Below are 15,895 nucleotides of genomic sequence, written 5' to 3'. Positions count from 1 at the left end.
ATAAAAGACCAAATACATTCACACTGTGTACGAGAGGCACATATGTGTTTGAATGAAAGTGAAGAATTGGACTCAGGCTTTTGATCCCAATGTGGAGAAAACACTGTTGAAGAAACAAAGACTTTTATAAAATATTTTTCAACACATCTTTTGATGCTGTTGGTGATGACACATTGCAGTATGATTTGACAACAGCCCATTAACACCTGATTTTTGACACATGCTTTTTTTTAGATTTTATGAGTGGGGGAAAATAAGGCATGGAAATGGACAAGGCATTGTTTATTCAGAGAAAGGATTTTTTTTTTGTCAGCCCTCCCTGAAGGTTTACACTGATGCATTGGTTTCTGTATATTGCTGTGACTCTTCCTATGAAGAAAACATAAGGTGGTGGTGGTGGTGGTGTGTTAAGAGCTTATTGTCACAGGAATACCTCTGATATCATTAACACCCATTATCTTGCATTGAGTTGACCTGTTGTTACCACATTTGGCTGCAGCAGGGATTGCTATTTTTTTTTTTTTTTTTTTTTTTAATTCTGGCCATGTCTACCCAGATGTAGACCCTCTTCCACAACACAAAAAGTTGTACTAAAAAACATAGAACCAGGCAGCGCTCAGCTTAAATGAATCAGTCTAAGCACAGGCTGTTGTATCCAACTGGAGTGCGCGTCCGGGCTGGAGAGCTCGCTGTTCATCAGCATCTGCAGCGCAAAGCAAGCAGCTAATTGGGAGGACGCGCCTGGCGTCTCCTGGAGGGCAGGAGTGATGCCGGAGCCGCGGCGACTTCACTCCTACCTATATAAGGGCTTACAAAATGCCACTGATCAGTCATGTAAGTGGTTGCTGCCATCGCTTTCCAAGACATCCCATCTGCCCGCACCTTGCAGGGTGCGTTTGGTTTGCTCTGTTAGACGCAGACGCACTGTTTCCAGCGGCTGGACTCGAGAATAAAGGCGGATTTTCCGTGCGCTTTGCTCCACCATGCGCTCTAATCGACACGGATTCCAAGAGATGAACTTGCTCGAACAAGTCCCAAGTCCCACGCGTAAAGGATGCCGCAGAGCGCAGCCGGTGTGTTAAACCCAGACTTTTTCCTGCAAGTGAGCGCGGCACCCGGGGCAGGGACTAATCCAAAAATGAAGTTGTGAATATGAGAAAGTGGGAGCAAACTGTGATTTCTCTCGGTTAGGGTGACCCCCCCGCCAAAAAAACCCAGAGCGCACTTTGGACATGGACAATGGATGCTGTGAGCCTCTCAGTGAACGGTGTGTCCTACACCGAGGCGGCAGAGCTCTCCAAGCCAGACGACCCGTTTAACGGACCCCTCAAGTCCATCGCGCCCTGGAACTTCACCGTCCTGGCCGTGCTGATGTTTGTGGTCACCTCGCTGTCTCTGAGCGAAAATTTCCTCGTCATGTTTGTCACTTTCAAGTTCAAACAACTCAGACAACCCCTGAATTATATCATAGTGAACCTGGCCATCGCCGACTTTCTCGTCTCCCTCACCGGTGGACTTATAAGTTTCATGACAAACGCCAGGGGTTACTTCTTCCTCGGGACGTGGGCTTGCGTCGTGGAGGGGTTTGCTGTTACTTTTTTCGGTAGGTCAGCTCCCTCTCTCTCCTTCTCTCTGCCTCTCTTTTACTCTGATGATTGTTGAGGTGCAGCTTCCGTAACTGCAGGTGTCAGTGTTGGCGTTTTTTTTTTTTTTTTTTTTTTTTTTTTAGTTAAGAAAATACAGCAGGTACATCCTCAGGCTTCCATCACCACTGACTTTTAGGCTATATCTAGGCTACTAGGGCGCCTGGGAGGGAGATGGAAAACAAGAAAAACAATCAGTTTCAACAATCCCAGGAGATAAATGCACACCTCAGACCTTCCCACACAAGTTCAGAGAGTCAGAGTGGAATTTACACTTTAGAAGATTCTTTGAGCATCATGATCTTGAATAGATTGTCACTTATATAAAAAAAAGTGACACCATAAGAAATAAAAACAGCATTGTGTAGTATCAGGGAACTATAAAGTCACTGTTGAGAGCCACAGAGGCTTGCAAGTCCCTCTATGAATATTACAGTGATTTGTGGTTAGATGCATGCACCAAGTTTTTGCATATCTACTGCAAACAAATTGTATAAATACTGGAAATGAGCTTTGATAATCTTGCAGCCTGCATCTACTGTACCCTCATCATTGTAATGTAACTTTGTAGATGATTTCTGAAATCTGGGATCACTAAATTAACAGCACAGCTTGCCAGAACAAACAAGAACATATGTGTGTGCAAAGCAAACATCCAAAAAAAAAAAAAAAAAAAGCAAAAAGTTTTTAAAAAATGAAACTAGTCGGCATCATAAATTCCATCTGGTTCATCACAGCCAAATGAAAAATCATCATAGTATTCCTTTAATATTTCTATATGGATGTTATAGTGTGTGCTTGCCAGTCACCAGTGAGGTTATTTTCCTGTTGTAGCAGGTCCTGTGTAATATCCTATTACTCACTGCTGTCAGGGTGATCGTGCAGCACCTTTGAGGCAAAATTCAACGCGTGCTAACTGGAGGTATTAGGAAGAAATGGGACAAGAGCCCCCCTCTCGCACACTGAGGTGCATGACCTGCTCTACATGGGTTATTCCATCAGCACCATGACTGCTAATAACATTTAACTAATTCAGTGGGTTTCCGCAGGATTGTGCTCTCCACTTAAAGCAGGGGAAACTCCACGCAAGACATTTAGACGCAGTAGTTCTCAAAGTGGGTCCTTGAGAGGTTTCCTCTCCCCGAGGATCACAATGACAGCACGTGGAAGAGTGACGGTTACATCACAGGTTTCACTCTGCACGATTATCCTCTCTCACCCACAACAGATACGCTTACATACTCCTTCAAGTCAGATGTAGACACAAAAATCCTGACAGATACAGCAACTTGGGAATCACCTGGTTGAGGGTGTTTGGTAACCTAGAAAAGTCTGCAGTGTTTGAAAAAAAGAAGATATATATCCCTCATTAGGTAGAGCACAACTTTGATATCAAAAAAACGGGTACTGAGTTGGGATTTGCTAACAAGGTTTGCGCAGTCACATCTTAATGGGACAACAACAAGTAGAGTCACAGGATGAATCTGTCAAATCCGAGCTCTCACTCAAAAGAATGCAACATTTTAGAGTGAAGGGACGGCCAAGGAAATGTGATGTCATATGATTTATGATAACCACATGCCTCTGGAGAATGAGACTGAATTGCTTTGGGTGATAAAATTCAACTTATGGCGCCTAAATGAGACATTTAGGTGCCATAAGTTGCCATGGTTCATAAACCCACAGGAAAGCCACTTTACACAGTGATTTAATAAAAGAAACACAAATTAAAAAAGCCCCAAGGATTATAAGAAGTGCAGTTGTGGTACTTCTTAGTTCTTTTTGGGGTTAGATTTTGTCCCATCAATATGTAATAAATGGATTAATTACTCGGATGTGGTGCGGTGTGATGAAGTGAATTACTCTCCTTTGTGTCAATCAGCACCAGCTTGATATATTGTAGTGGAATGAAGACAAGAAGATCTAGGTCAAAGGGCAGCCACCGCACGTTTAGGCATATTGATCTGTGAAAGCAGCTATTCCAATCTTGGTTTTGTTGTGTGACAGCGGACTTGTATTGGTATGACCTGGATAAGTGTGAGTGTGTGTGTGTGAGTGTGTATCTGAATGAAAAACTGATGAAGCTGGGCTATCTCTCCCCCCAGATGGTGCAGGGTGGCTGCTCCACTTTATACTCAACTCAGGGTGGAAATACACTCGTTTTTGAATCGGCATTCATCTGTGTGCTGCATGTTTTACAGCTGACACTCAGTGGAAACAGATTACAGGCAAAAACCGAGGCACTTCTGATGAATGCTCTATCCGAACTTCATGTCTGAGTTGACCCTAAAAAGATACAAAAAGGAAATTATGGGTCATCTAATTTGTGAAGCTTTGCAGACACTCTGGTTTTAATATATTTGACAAAACTGAATGAACTTTAGTCTTCTCCAGTGGGCTGACACCAGGAGTAGTGTGTATGTAATTAACCAGAGTGAGTCATTACTCAAATTAATCTAAATTCATTAATTCAATTATGCTGTTCTACTCCATTAGGAGGCAGCCTAATGGACCTATCATATTTCTGATAGTAGTACAGCCACATATACCTCAGGACTGAATATATGTGTGTACTTTAGGAAACAGTAAGAGATGGCTCCGCTCTGAGACATCTTTGTCCCAGCTGACCGACTTCCCAAATCACAGATTCACAGAAATCAGTGTTTTCACACTCTGATGAACACGGGGGAAAAAGATTTACTCACATGTGCTTAAGGCAAACACTGTGACACCTCTGAAAATGTTTTCCCTGGGTGATGTTACCGTGCCAGATAACAAATGAAACAACACAGCGCTGTGTATTCGGCAGAGCGACTAACATTTGATGGCCTGGATTTGGTGAGGTGTGTTTTTCCACGGATGTTGCCCCGGTGAGCTACATTTTATGCAGCAGCAGCGTTTATGAGCAGATGTTGTTTGCCTCAGGGATCGTGGCCCTGTGGTCGCTGGCCGTTCTGTCCTTCGAGCGCTTCTTTGTGATCTGCCGGCCGCTGGGGAACATCCGGCTGCGAGGGAAGCATGCGGTGCTGGGGCTGCTGTTCGTCTGGACCTTCTCCTTCATTTGGACCTTCCCTCCCGTGCTGGGCTGGAACCGCTACACTGTGAGCAAGATCGGGACCACCTGTGAGCCTGACTGGTGAGAAAGGTTCATTTTAATATCTCCTCATCAACTAAAGGGGTGTATAAATGCAGGTGTAAACGACTGCTACTCCATCCTTCAGGTGACACTGGGAAATGAACGAATGAGGCAAATGGCCAGAAGGGTTTACAGAGGACTAGTCAATTATTTTAGCTTGCAGAACACAATGAGGCAGCAATACAGATGACTGCACATTGTTTAGTCTTCACAAATAGTTGTAATGACTCAAAGCTGCAGCTTAGGTGCTGAATCGAGCATTACTCACAGTGCTCCACAGCACACACACACACACACACGCACACACACACAAATAAAGATCATAGACATTCTACACCCAACCTATTGGCCTGGATCGACACCGCAGTTTGAGCCATATTAGCGCGCTCTGTGTGAATGTATGTCATGGAAAAAGTCAAGAGACAGGTCGGCTCTGACCTTGGCCCTCAGGGTGCCATCTGGGTAATGCTATTTAGCAGCTCTGATCAAAGCCGTGCAGATAGGGGGCTGAGTGGTTGCCTCGAGCCCTGTAAGGGAGCCATTGCTCAGATGAAACACAGGGGAGCAAATGGTTCAGACAACACAATTAAGAGAGCGCCCTCATGGAGACAGGTAGTGAAAAGATGACCTAATCCACCTTTGGGTGCACGCAGCTTGGGCTCTGTCAAAAACCATTTGGTTAAATGTGACTTCTCAGCAGGCCTGGAAACAGCACAGGTGTGTGAATCCTGCAGGCTTACCACATGAATAGGCATGATGCATTTTAACAGCCTCAGTTATTTTCATCCTTTAATCAGCAGATGCATCGGGACATTCACTGTAAGGTGGCTCCTGAGTGTTGAAGAGGGCGAGTGCAGAGTTGCAGCATCGTCAAGGGAAAAGCTTAAAAAGTTGGTGTCAACAGTGTGTTTGTAGATGGGTGTATCTCAGGTGAAGGGTTTGCATGTTTCTTCTTAATTCTAATCTACTGACTGCAGCATTGTGTGACACCTTCATTCCAAAGGTGTGCACACACTCCTGGAGGTTGCTGGTTCAAATCCCTGGACCTCTAGGAAAATTTGGGTGATGATAGTACATTAAATGAGCGCCTTTTTCCATCCTGCCAGGAACAACTTGAACATGATCCTTGAAGAAATACACATACAAGCTCTTTGGGAGATTCACCTGCTCAGTTTTACCTGTAAAGTCACAAAAACATTGGCACCAAAATCATCCACGAGTCTAAATTTACAGGCAAATTAAAACCACAAACAGCATTTTATCACTAAAAGGTGGAAAATACCAGTTCCCTAAAAATTCGACAGTGAGATTATTAAAATGCATGCATGCAAACACACACACACATACAAGCACATCCACACAGATATACACACACCAGTCTGTCTGCCAGGTAGTAGTTTCCAGAAATGAATCCGGAGCTCGTTTCATTTGATCCGAGTGAGTATTCGCACAGAAACGCCAAAATTAGACTAAACCAGTGGCCTCGAGGGCCCTAATTGTGTCACAGAGATTTGTCTCAGCTGTGGATTTTCCACTTTAATTGCAGCACAAATGAGGTGCAAAACTGCCTTCTTTCTCTGCAGCCAGATAAAAGCCGCGAATGTCAACATGACATTTCAAATACAGCTCATAATGGCGACATTATGGGGACTGTTAACTGTTTGCTTCACAGAGGGACACTGTTCTGGACTCACGTAGCTCTGGAGGACACATCAGTCCATGTTTCTGTAGGCTTGGATTGTCACAAGAGGGTTTTGAAGCAGTCTTGGTCTCGGCTGCATGTTCATGAATGTAATAATTATATCAATTAATGAAAAAAATAAGGATAATTCAACCGTATGGCCTCCATAGCCGTCCAGTGAAATACAAAGACATGGCAGGCTCTGGGTTTAGTGTTGACTCTTGACTTGACTTGACAACCTTTGTCTAGTTTTCTGATGGCTATAGTCCCAAATCTAATTTTATAGTGTCTTTCTACTTAAGACTTGAGAAGTGTACCAACACCATTTGTATCACACTTCTATCTTCTGTTTGATTCATATTTATATTCACATAGCAGCTCTATCATAGATAAATACTCAGAGGAGATGCAGTTATTTGTTGTGGCTGCTGTCTGGGCTCTGGGGCTTTGACCTGTTCACTCACACTGGTTGCTAGTAATATGTGCAAATTAAGAATTCAAGCTTTTGCTCTGAAATTTGTTGTTGTGGATGAAAACCTGAGCTAAGTGCCTCAGATGTGAATACCAGTTTTGTTTTCCTCCTCCGAACAGGTATTCGACCAACATTACGGATCACAGCTACATCATCACTTTCTTCAGCACCTGTTTCATTCTGCCTCTGGGCGTCATCATCTTCTGCTATGGCAAGCTCCTACGGAAGCTCAGGAAGGTCAGTCTGAGTTTCTGCAGGATACTTTAAAGCCAAAACTGAAGGCAGCAGATGTGCATGAAACCCTGCTTCATTGATTATGACTCAAAAATAACTTTGCTGACCTCAAACCTCAGACTCTACAGCAGAATTAAATTTCAGAATATACATAAGGATTAGACCAATATATCAGTTTGCTGATTAATCAGGTTGATATTGGGCTTTTATTAAATTCTGTATTTGCCACTTCTGTCCACATAAGATTCCTCTCTCACCATAAAAATACTACAACCTGTAATACAATTGAATTTTATTTGTACACTCTATGTTTTGTAGTTGTTTACTCATATTTTTTTTTAATTTTTTTTTCGGTGAAGCAAAGGTGCACCATGTACAATTGCCGGGGGTGCAGGTCCTTTAGAGTAAACACTCTGCAGTTTTGCATGGCGCATATTTAATTCTTCACTTAAAAACAAAATGTGTCTCTGTCTGAAGGAGCTGCTGACTGTGAAAGAATTTCATTACTTCAAGTTTCACAGATTTTTAGTATTTTATGATAGTCTAAATGCTGTTTAAGAGATTTTTTCTATGCTGACAAGAATACAGAAAGCAGGCAAAGTACAACAGCTGCATTGTTTGATTGTCAAACTGAAAGATACTGAATATAGGCATGCAATATAAGGTGTTTGTAATTTCAGTATATAAAAAAATGTATTGGTGTCATCATTGGAAAAATGAACACACCCTAATTCAAATTTGAATTACACGTGAACCTAGTAAAATATGTGGTTGTCTGCTTCTCCAGGTGTCTCACGGTCGTTTGGCCAATGCCAGGAAGCCGGAGCGGCAGGTGACCCGCATGGTGGTGGTGATGATCGTGGCCTTCATGGTGGGCTGGACGCCGTACGCGGCCTTCTCCATCGTGGTCACGGCTTGTCCAACCATCTACCTGGACCCCAGGCTGGCCGCCATCCCCGCCTTCTTTTCCAAGACCGCCACCGTCTACAACCCAATCATCTACGTCTTCATGAACAAACAGGTATCTGACATTTTTCATTTCCCCAAGAGGAATGACCGCGATTGCATTTCAAATACCATGCGGGGCACCACTTGATTTAAATTTAACATCAGCTGATGTGATCAAATAAACTAGCTTCCCCCCTCTGCATTCCGTCACCCTTCCAGCCAAAATCAATATCTCATGTCCCGTATTACATGATAGAAATGTGAGACATGCTACACTACATTTATTTTTTATATAGATATTATTGACCTGCAGTGAGCATGGATCCACAACTACTCATGCAATGCATTTTCAGACATGAGGGAATAAATTGCTCTAGCTATTAGACAGAAATGCAGTTTGAGGCAATGCACAGAACCAAACCAGAGCTAGTTATAGCAGCGCACGCGATTGGTGGATACTTTATTTCACTATTCTAACAGACTTGAGACACATCAGTCCTTGTATGCAGCAGATTAAAGCTGCTGCAGAAAGCTGAGTTAATAGCTTTTTTTTTTCCTGTTGTTGTTGGGTGTTAGCCCGTCTTTCAATAATGCATGGTGCATGAATAAATTAAATATGAAATCCAGAGAGTGCAATTGTCCAGGAATGTTACAAAATACATTAACCCCCCATGGTATGCCACTGAGGCGGGCAATTGTATAAGGTTACTGCTGACATTTTTATGTGCCATCTAGCATGTTCACTTTTTATCGTTCTGTGAAGCTGCGTTCCTCGGTGAAAGTGAGATAGCCACTCTTTCACACACGGGATAATCGTGGCTCGTCCACACCATACATTGTTACATTTTTAAAACCAATCCATGAAACAAACTACAGTCTTAATGAGTTAAAAAAACAGCAAGTAGGGAGCAGGAATATTTCACAGCTATTGCTTTGGCTTAGTATTATTTGATTCAGACAGTGAACAACTCTGCCTTCTGCCATATCGCATACATTTTCCTGTTCCCACTGCAGTGTGCCCTGAATAAACATGCTGCGATGGGAATAATATGAATTTTAGCCTCATATAACATGTAAGGAAGTTTACCGCATTATGATTATGCTGTCCCTATTTGTCATAAACTGTGTGGTTTGGATGATAAAAGTTTAAGGATTCAAGCTGGAAGAAGCCCTCTTATGAACTGGAATAACAAAGACTCTTTTGTGGCAGTGACCCAGACACTAAAAAGATGTTTTTTTTGTAAAGGAAGACATGATGAATGTGTTTGAACTAGTGACCCAGACAGTGTCGCAGGTTGAACCCCTGTGGCAGACAGTGAGTGTAACCCTGTGACCGACCCTGTGGGGCCCCATGGACACAAATGTCCTGCACTCCGACTTCACAGGTGAAGTGTGAACAAATATGAGTCTCTCAGAGTGAAATTCAAAGAAGCACATTATTAAAGCTACAGCAGACAAGGTCGCAAAGTGGGGCCGCGATAGAGCAGAGTGTCCACACCATTTGAGACACTGCAGATTCAACCGATTTCCCCCAAATGAAATTCTGCTCTGTTCTCTGTCTGTGCTGAACGGTTATGGCCAGTTATGGCAAAGATTAGCAGATGTGAGGCTGGCCTGTCGTGGCCCTCAGAGGCGTCTGTTTTCAGATGTGGGGAAAGAAGTCAAACTTGTGATGTGGATGCCTGTGCTTGGCGTGGTGAGAGTCCCGGGGCGAAAGAGATCCCCACTCCTGCTCGCTGGGGAACTGCAGGCAGGCTGCGTGCCCATCTGATCGTCCCACTTCTGAGCTGTGCTTGCTGTGTACACTGGGCAGCTGATGTCCCATCTAAGAGATCAGGCAGCATGGAGTTGTAAAATAAGTTGGTGTGTGTCATCTAGCTGATTTAACAAGGAGCCAAAACACCTGCAGAAGCCGACTGAGCTCCAGTGCTTACTCATGATATCTCTCCCTCTCTCGCTGCATCTCTTCTGGGCGAGTTACACAACAAGGAGAACCAGATTCTCGCGGGGCGTTTCCATGATGCATGACTCCAACACTGGGATTAGCAGTTTGACAGAGACACCAGCTCAGGGGAAATCTAGGTCATAGAGTCTTCGGTGAAAGAAAATTTGAGGAACATCCATTTGTTAGTGCTTCTGCTGGTATTCTCTGAAGCATAACTTGGGTGGGTTTTGATCTAATAATGTCAGAACCATCACTCAAGATGAAACAGAAGTCTACAATTAAAGCATGGAAAAAATAGTTTGCATAATTCAGAGAAGACAGATTTAAGCTATTGATCAATTGATGGAAATCTTTCAAATTGTCTGATGCAAAACTGTAGATACCAATAAAGAAGTACTTTATTTAGCAAAAGTGCAACCACACAGTTACAAAAAGGGTTGCAGTCACCTTTAGAGGACAAAACAGGACATCCTTTAGCCAATAAAACTATCACCATCTGTGGAGTGCTGCATTTTTACATTCTGCAGTACTCAAATCTATGAATAAATGAATAAATAAACATCAAAAACTTAACAAAACTCCTTGAAGAAGCCGTGACAATGTGTGGTTAGTAAAAAAAAAAAAAGGTACTCACTTTCACGCCCCTTCAATGCATAATTACTAATTCACATGCATTTGTTCACTTTTTATATTTTGTCTTACTGATGATAAATAAGGGGCAGCAATGCTTAAGCCAAAACTCTATTTTAACTCGATTTGCTCGGATGGTTTAAACAACAGACGGCTTTTATCATGAAGGACAAAAACTTTCTGATCCTGATCATTATTTCAGTATTAATCTGCATCACAGGTTCAACTTTAACCTTTCAACTTCACATCAGGTGGTGAGAGCCAAAGAAAATCTGGCACTAACAAGCCCCCGAACCTGGATGAAGCCGTTTTCGCTGAAGCCGACTCTTTCATCCTGTCACACATGCTCGCTGCCTCCTAGAAATGCCTTTCTTCACATCCACCCATTCAGTCACCTGCTGCATTTTTCCAGATGATCTGGAGATTCAAACTGGAGGCTAATGGAGGGCTACAAACATCTTCAGGTGTCATGAGACTGAACCGACAGGATAGACATTTCAGCGTATTATTAGTGATTGAGAGCCTCATTGTGAGGGGCTTTTAGAGAGGAACATTTACAGTGTCGTCCTGCGTGAAACCCTCATTTCACTAAAGCAGCAGCCGCTCTCAGACTAGGTGATGGCAGAGGAAGTGCGTGAAGCGTAAGAGCACACATAGGCTTGAGGTATTGTGCCCTCAATTCCTGTGTCCTTGGGTATTTGCTATAAGATGAAAAAGGAGGTATTCATGTGGAGGAACATACGCACACGGTGTTCCTTTGCATAATGATGGGGCTGTAATGGTAGTCAGAAAGTAAAGCAGTATTGCTGCGATATTCCATTAGTGACAGCTGAACAGTCGAAACAATTACATTCGATGTGGGCTGAGCCAAACAATATACCTCTAATACTCCTCTGCTTCCATCCCAAATGAGTCAAACAGAGATGACTATCCCACCCACAAAGGCACCCGGCACTTTAAATAACCACAAAACAGGACCAGTACTACCTCAACACTTAATCACTGTGGTATGAAAGCTGCTGTTTTGTTTTTGTGCTTTCGTTGCATTTCTTTTTTTCACTTTTCTTTTAGTATTGCTTTTAAAACATTTTTTTTTTTTGCACTATTTACTTTATATTTAATCTTTTGCACTGTTTGCACCGTGGGTAAGGTCAGAGTGAAACGCTTTTTTTGTTTTTTTTGCGATTCTCTGTATGTCTGGCACATAACTGCAGAACTGACAATTGACATCTTGGATCTTGAATCTTGAATTGCATGTATCCCTGTAGCTTTGGTAAAGAGACTCCACAAAATGTGTCAGACCCTGGAAAGATGTGCAAGAAAAGCTTTATTTATTTATTTTTAAATTAATTTTTTTATTGAAGAATTCATCTTAGATTAGACACCACAAACCTGCTCATGGCAACAACACTTGTTAGTCATATGCCTTATCCTGTGCCTGCTATTACCAAGGTACTGCGGTAATATAATAAATGTTCTTATATTGCAGGGGGTTGTGTGAAATCAATATTATCACCCATTTAAAGGGAATCTCTTGACAGCAAATTTTGAGAGCCATTAGGTGAATGGCTTTTAAAAGGCAGATAGAAATATGCCTGTCTTGGATCTTGAGAGTTATTGTGCTTGTGGCTATTCATTTTGCCATAAAGTTGACACTTTAATGACCTTGCGGTGTATGTTCTGGTTGAGGGTGTTTAAAGAGCCTCTGTGTTTAGCAAAGAGGGTTAGAGGGAGGCAACCGAGCATTCTCCAAACATGTTAGGGGTTTCTACAGAATATCCAGGGCTCCAGGGTGCACATAATGCTTAGCAACACCCAGATTACCACTGTGACCTTTCCTTCTTTTCATGGCGTTAAAAAGTAACAGAGGTGTTATTGCCAGTCTTTGGAAATAAAAGCTGGTTTGCGGGAGGCAGCTGGGAGGCTTGCTTGTTAAATTGGACAGGTTGGCGAGGGCCCCGGCGCTTGGTGTCTACCCGAGGCAGCACAGTGGCAGCTCCAGCACTGAAAAAAGATCCACTGGTGTGTTTTTTTTTTTTAACCTTCACATAACATGGAAACCAGTGGTGATTGTAGCAGGAAAGGTCTCTCACTATGACCAGCTGCAAACAGGTGGTGAAAAAAGTACGACTTTGCATCTCAAATGGATTTGTAAAGAAACGATTCCTAATGAGGATGCGTGCAATATGGTGATTGATGCGTTTGAACACTGAACATTATATTATCTAAGCACTGATTTGATGTGCATATCCTGCACACATCTTTATAAAGTATAGGTCCAGTTATTCTAAACTTAAAGGGTTAAGTGCCTTCCTCCAGTAGGCCCTAAAACATCCAGAATGTACTCCTTTCTTTGCTCATTCACTGCAAAAACTCAAAATCTTACCAAGATTATTTGTCTTATTTCAAGTCAAAAATGTCTTATTACTAGTCAAAATATCTCATTACACTTAAAATAAGACATGATCACCTCAGAAGTAACTTGTTTTTTGACAATTGTCTCTTGTTTCAAGTGAAAATTTGCTTGTTTCATTGGCAAAATTTGTTTCTTGTTTCTAGCTAATTTTCACTTATTTCAAGTGAATTTTCACTTTTTCCACTGGCAAATTTTGCCAATGAAACAAGCAAATTTTCACTTGTTTCAAGTGAATTTTCACTTGAAACAAGTGAAAATTGTCTAAAAACAATTTACTTCTGAGGTGATCATGTCTTATTTTAAGTGTAATGAGATATTTGACTAGAAATAAGACATTTTTGACTTGAAATAAGACAAATAATCCTGGTAAGATTTTGCATTTTTGCAGTGTTGTTCTTTATTCCCTGTTCTAATACGTCTTGATGTCTGTCCAGTTCAGGAAGTGCCTAATCCATCTCTTCACCGGCATGGGGACCATACCAGAGAGCAACCTGAACCAGACCTCAGACCGGCCTGTGATGACCGCCGAGAGTCAAACAGGAGAAATGTCAGCCATCGCCGCCCGCATCCCCGTGGGTGCCACCGTGTCGCCCAAGCTGGAGGATCCGCCCAGCGACTGCGGCCCTTTTGCGCAGCTCCCCATCCCGGAGAACAAAGTGTGTCCTATGTAACCTGTTAGGCCATCGCTGTCACCGCTCTCCCACCCTGTCCTGTCCTCGTCTGTCCCCCAGAGTCTACGCCAGCTTCTGGTAGTCTAGCTACAGTGTGTTTCAAAGGTGTCTGGGCCTCGACACGATTTTTTTAGGTTTTGGCTCTGTATGCTTTGGAGATGACATGGAGATGACAGTCCAAGCAAAGTACAGAGGGTCAGACCTGATCGGAGCCATTCACATCGATATCAAATAGGGCACGTTTGCTGTGTTTCACTTCCAAAAGTCACACAATACGACCTAAAAACACCAGAAACAAATGAAAAAGTGTGGTCCAGGGTGTTTTTGAGAGTTTAAACTAAGCACAACAGAGGGCGAGAAGGAATTGAACGGACTGAAAAGCTCAGAGCTTAAGCAAGCGGACCGTTGGAAGAACGCCCTGAAGGTAAATTTGATGATGGAGCCTCTGTTTGGGTTTGATTTTCTTCAGTCTGAAAAAGTTTAATACTAAGCAGGATGGGTGTTTTTACAATGTTTTGGGTGCTTAAGAAACTGGTTTGTTCAATTTTAAGCACCAAAGTTTGTTGGTGGACCGGGGTTTTGAATATGAAAAAATACCACCCATCTGGGAAAACGGGCAAAGCTGAGCAAATGCACGGTGGAGTGAAGTGACAAGTGCAGGATGTTTAACGTAACTGCAAAGCTGTGGTTTGAAAATGCTGGGCAAGAAAAAAAAAGAAAAGAGACACTGGTTTCTTTCCATGTTTGACTGTTAAAACAATGTGCTCAAGTGAATTTAAGTTGAGGCGTGGAGGAATATGTAGTCCTGTTATCGTTTGACCGACTGTGATGTTAGCTAAATATGTTGCAGTGGTGTATAATATATCATCTTTGAGTTCATCTGAATATGGTCAATTATCTTATTTCCAGCACATGCACTGCTCTGTGCGCACATGAGAGCCACGTGAGAGGAGGCAGGCAGCAGAGTCAAGGCAACCAGATGATGGTGGAAATTAATAAAGCTGGTTTTGCAGAAGCAGATGTTGATCCCATCGTAACACCAGAGTGATGCCCTCTCCTAACCAGTACCCTTGTTCAGTTGTATGAAAGACTCAGTGTGGTCCAGTAATTTAGGACTACAATGTCATAGCTATGTGGCTATCTGAAATGAATCAACACCCCTCCAGCCAATCAGAATCAAGTATACATCCAGACCGTTGTATAATACAGGTTAATGGATGATATTTAGAAAGTGCTGAGGAAAGTGGCAGAGAATGCCGATCACAGAAAGGCACATGGCACCTTCAAACAGAGAAAAAAATATGAAATAAGTGGATTGTAATTGCTCAGAGGTAATACTGACAAGTCTATCGAGGACAGCAGAGTGCATTGTAGGCTCAAAGTGTGATGGAGCTCCTCCTTCAAATTAATAGTGACATAAAAAATGTATTCAAATAGAAGTATGTTTCAAGCTTTTGAATGTTACCAACCTTAGATTCAAGGTAATGACGATATTGTGATATTCGCAGTGTTTCAATGAAAAGCTCTTTTTGCTGATAATAAGGCAAAATTGTCAGAATACCTTAGAAGTGGGAGCATTTTTCATATGGCCTTACTTGTTCAAGAGAGAATAATGGAAAAAAAAAAGATAGATATATTTCGGCTATAGAAATAACTGGGTCCCTAGAACCATCTTCAATAGTCATGCCAAGTAAAAATGCACAAAATTGCACAGACACACTCACAAAAACATTCCCAGACTCCCTAATCTCAATGTCCATATGATTTTAAAGATAAAATTAACAAAATAAACACCCTTGATAATGACAGTGACCATCAGGATACACGTGTTTTAGGTTTGTGTGCTGAGGATGTTTGTTTAATCTTGAGTCAGGTTTAAATTCTGCCAGTGGGACATGACCCCGACCCCCCTCGAGGTGTTGGTACCCTCTTGTCGGTTCTGGCCACGCCTAACCAGAAATATTGACTGTAAATACTTGTTCTCTTGACCATCACCACACACACACACACACACACACCTGTGATGGCACTTGGACTTTGTTGTGTCTTGGTATGCGCACTAAAAAGAGAGAGCACATGCAGAGGGTAGCCAGTGTTTTTCAAAAATCACCCAGCCTTT

General features: G+C 42.4%; 1 protein-coding gene across 1 annotated transcript; it reads left to right on the top strand.

Moving 5' to 3' along the window:
- The first annotated feature begins 1,239 nt into the window (after positions 1 to 1,239).
- On the top strand, positions 1,240 to 13,941 carry valopa (vertebrate ancient long opsin a). Its single transcript, XM_030070641.1, has 5 exons — positions 1,240 to 1,603; positions 4,569 to 4,779; positions 7,052 to 7,169; positions 7,954 to 8,187; positions 13,540 to 13,941. The coding sequence occupies exons 1-5, from the start codon at positions 1,240 to 1,242 to the stop codon at positions 13,774 to 13,776; spliced, it is 1,164 nt and encodes a 387-aa protein (XP_029926501.1). The 3' UTR covers positions 13,777 to 13,941.
- The last annotated feature ends 1,954 nt before the right edge of the window (positions 13,942 to 15,895 follow it).

Source organism: Myripristis murdjan, chromosome 15 (assembly GCF_902150065.1).
Source record: "Myripristis murdjan chromosome 15, fMyrMur1.1, whole genome shotgun sequence".
Taxonomy (NCBI): Eukaryota; Metazoa; Chordata; class Actinopteri; order Holocentriformes; family Holocentridae; genus Myripristis; species Myripristis murdjan.
Note: the sequence above shows the minus strand (reverse complement) of the source record. Positions and strands in the feature narration are given on the sequence as shown.

Coding starts and splice junctions, on each gene's coding strand:
- valopa (XM_030070641.1), top strand. CDS start 1,240: ATGGATGCTGTGAGCCTCTCAGTGAACGGTGTGTCCTACACCGAGGCG. Junction 1,604..4,568: donor GTTTGCTGTTACTTTTTTCG/GTAGGTCAGCTC, acceptor TGTTTGCCTCAG/GGATCGTGGCCCTGTGGTCG. Junction 8,188..13,539: donor ACGTCTTCATGAACAAACAG/GTATCTGACATT, acceptor ATGTCTGTCCAG/TTCAGGAAGTGCCTAATCCA.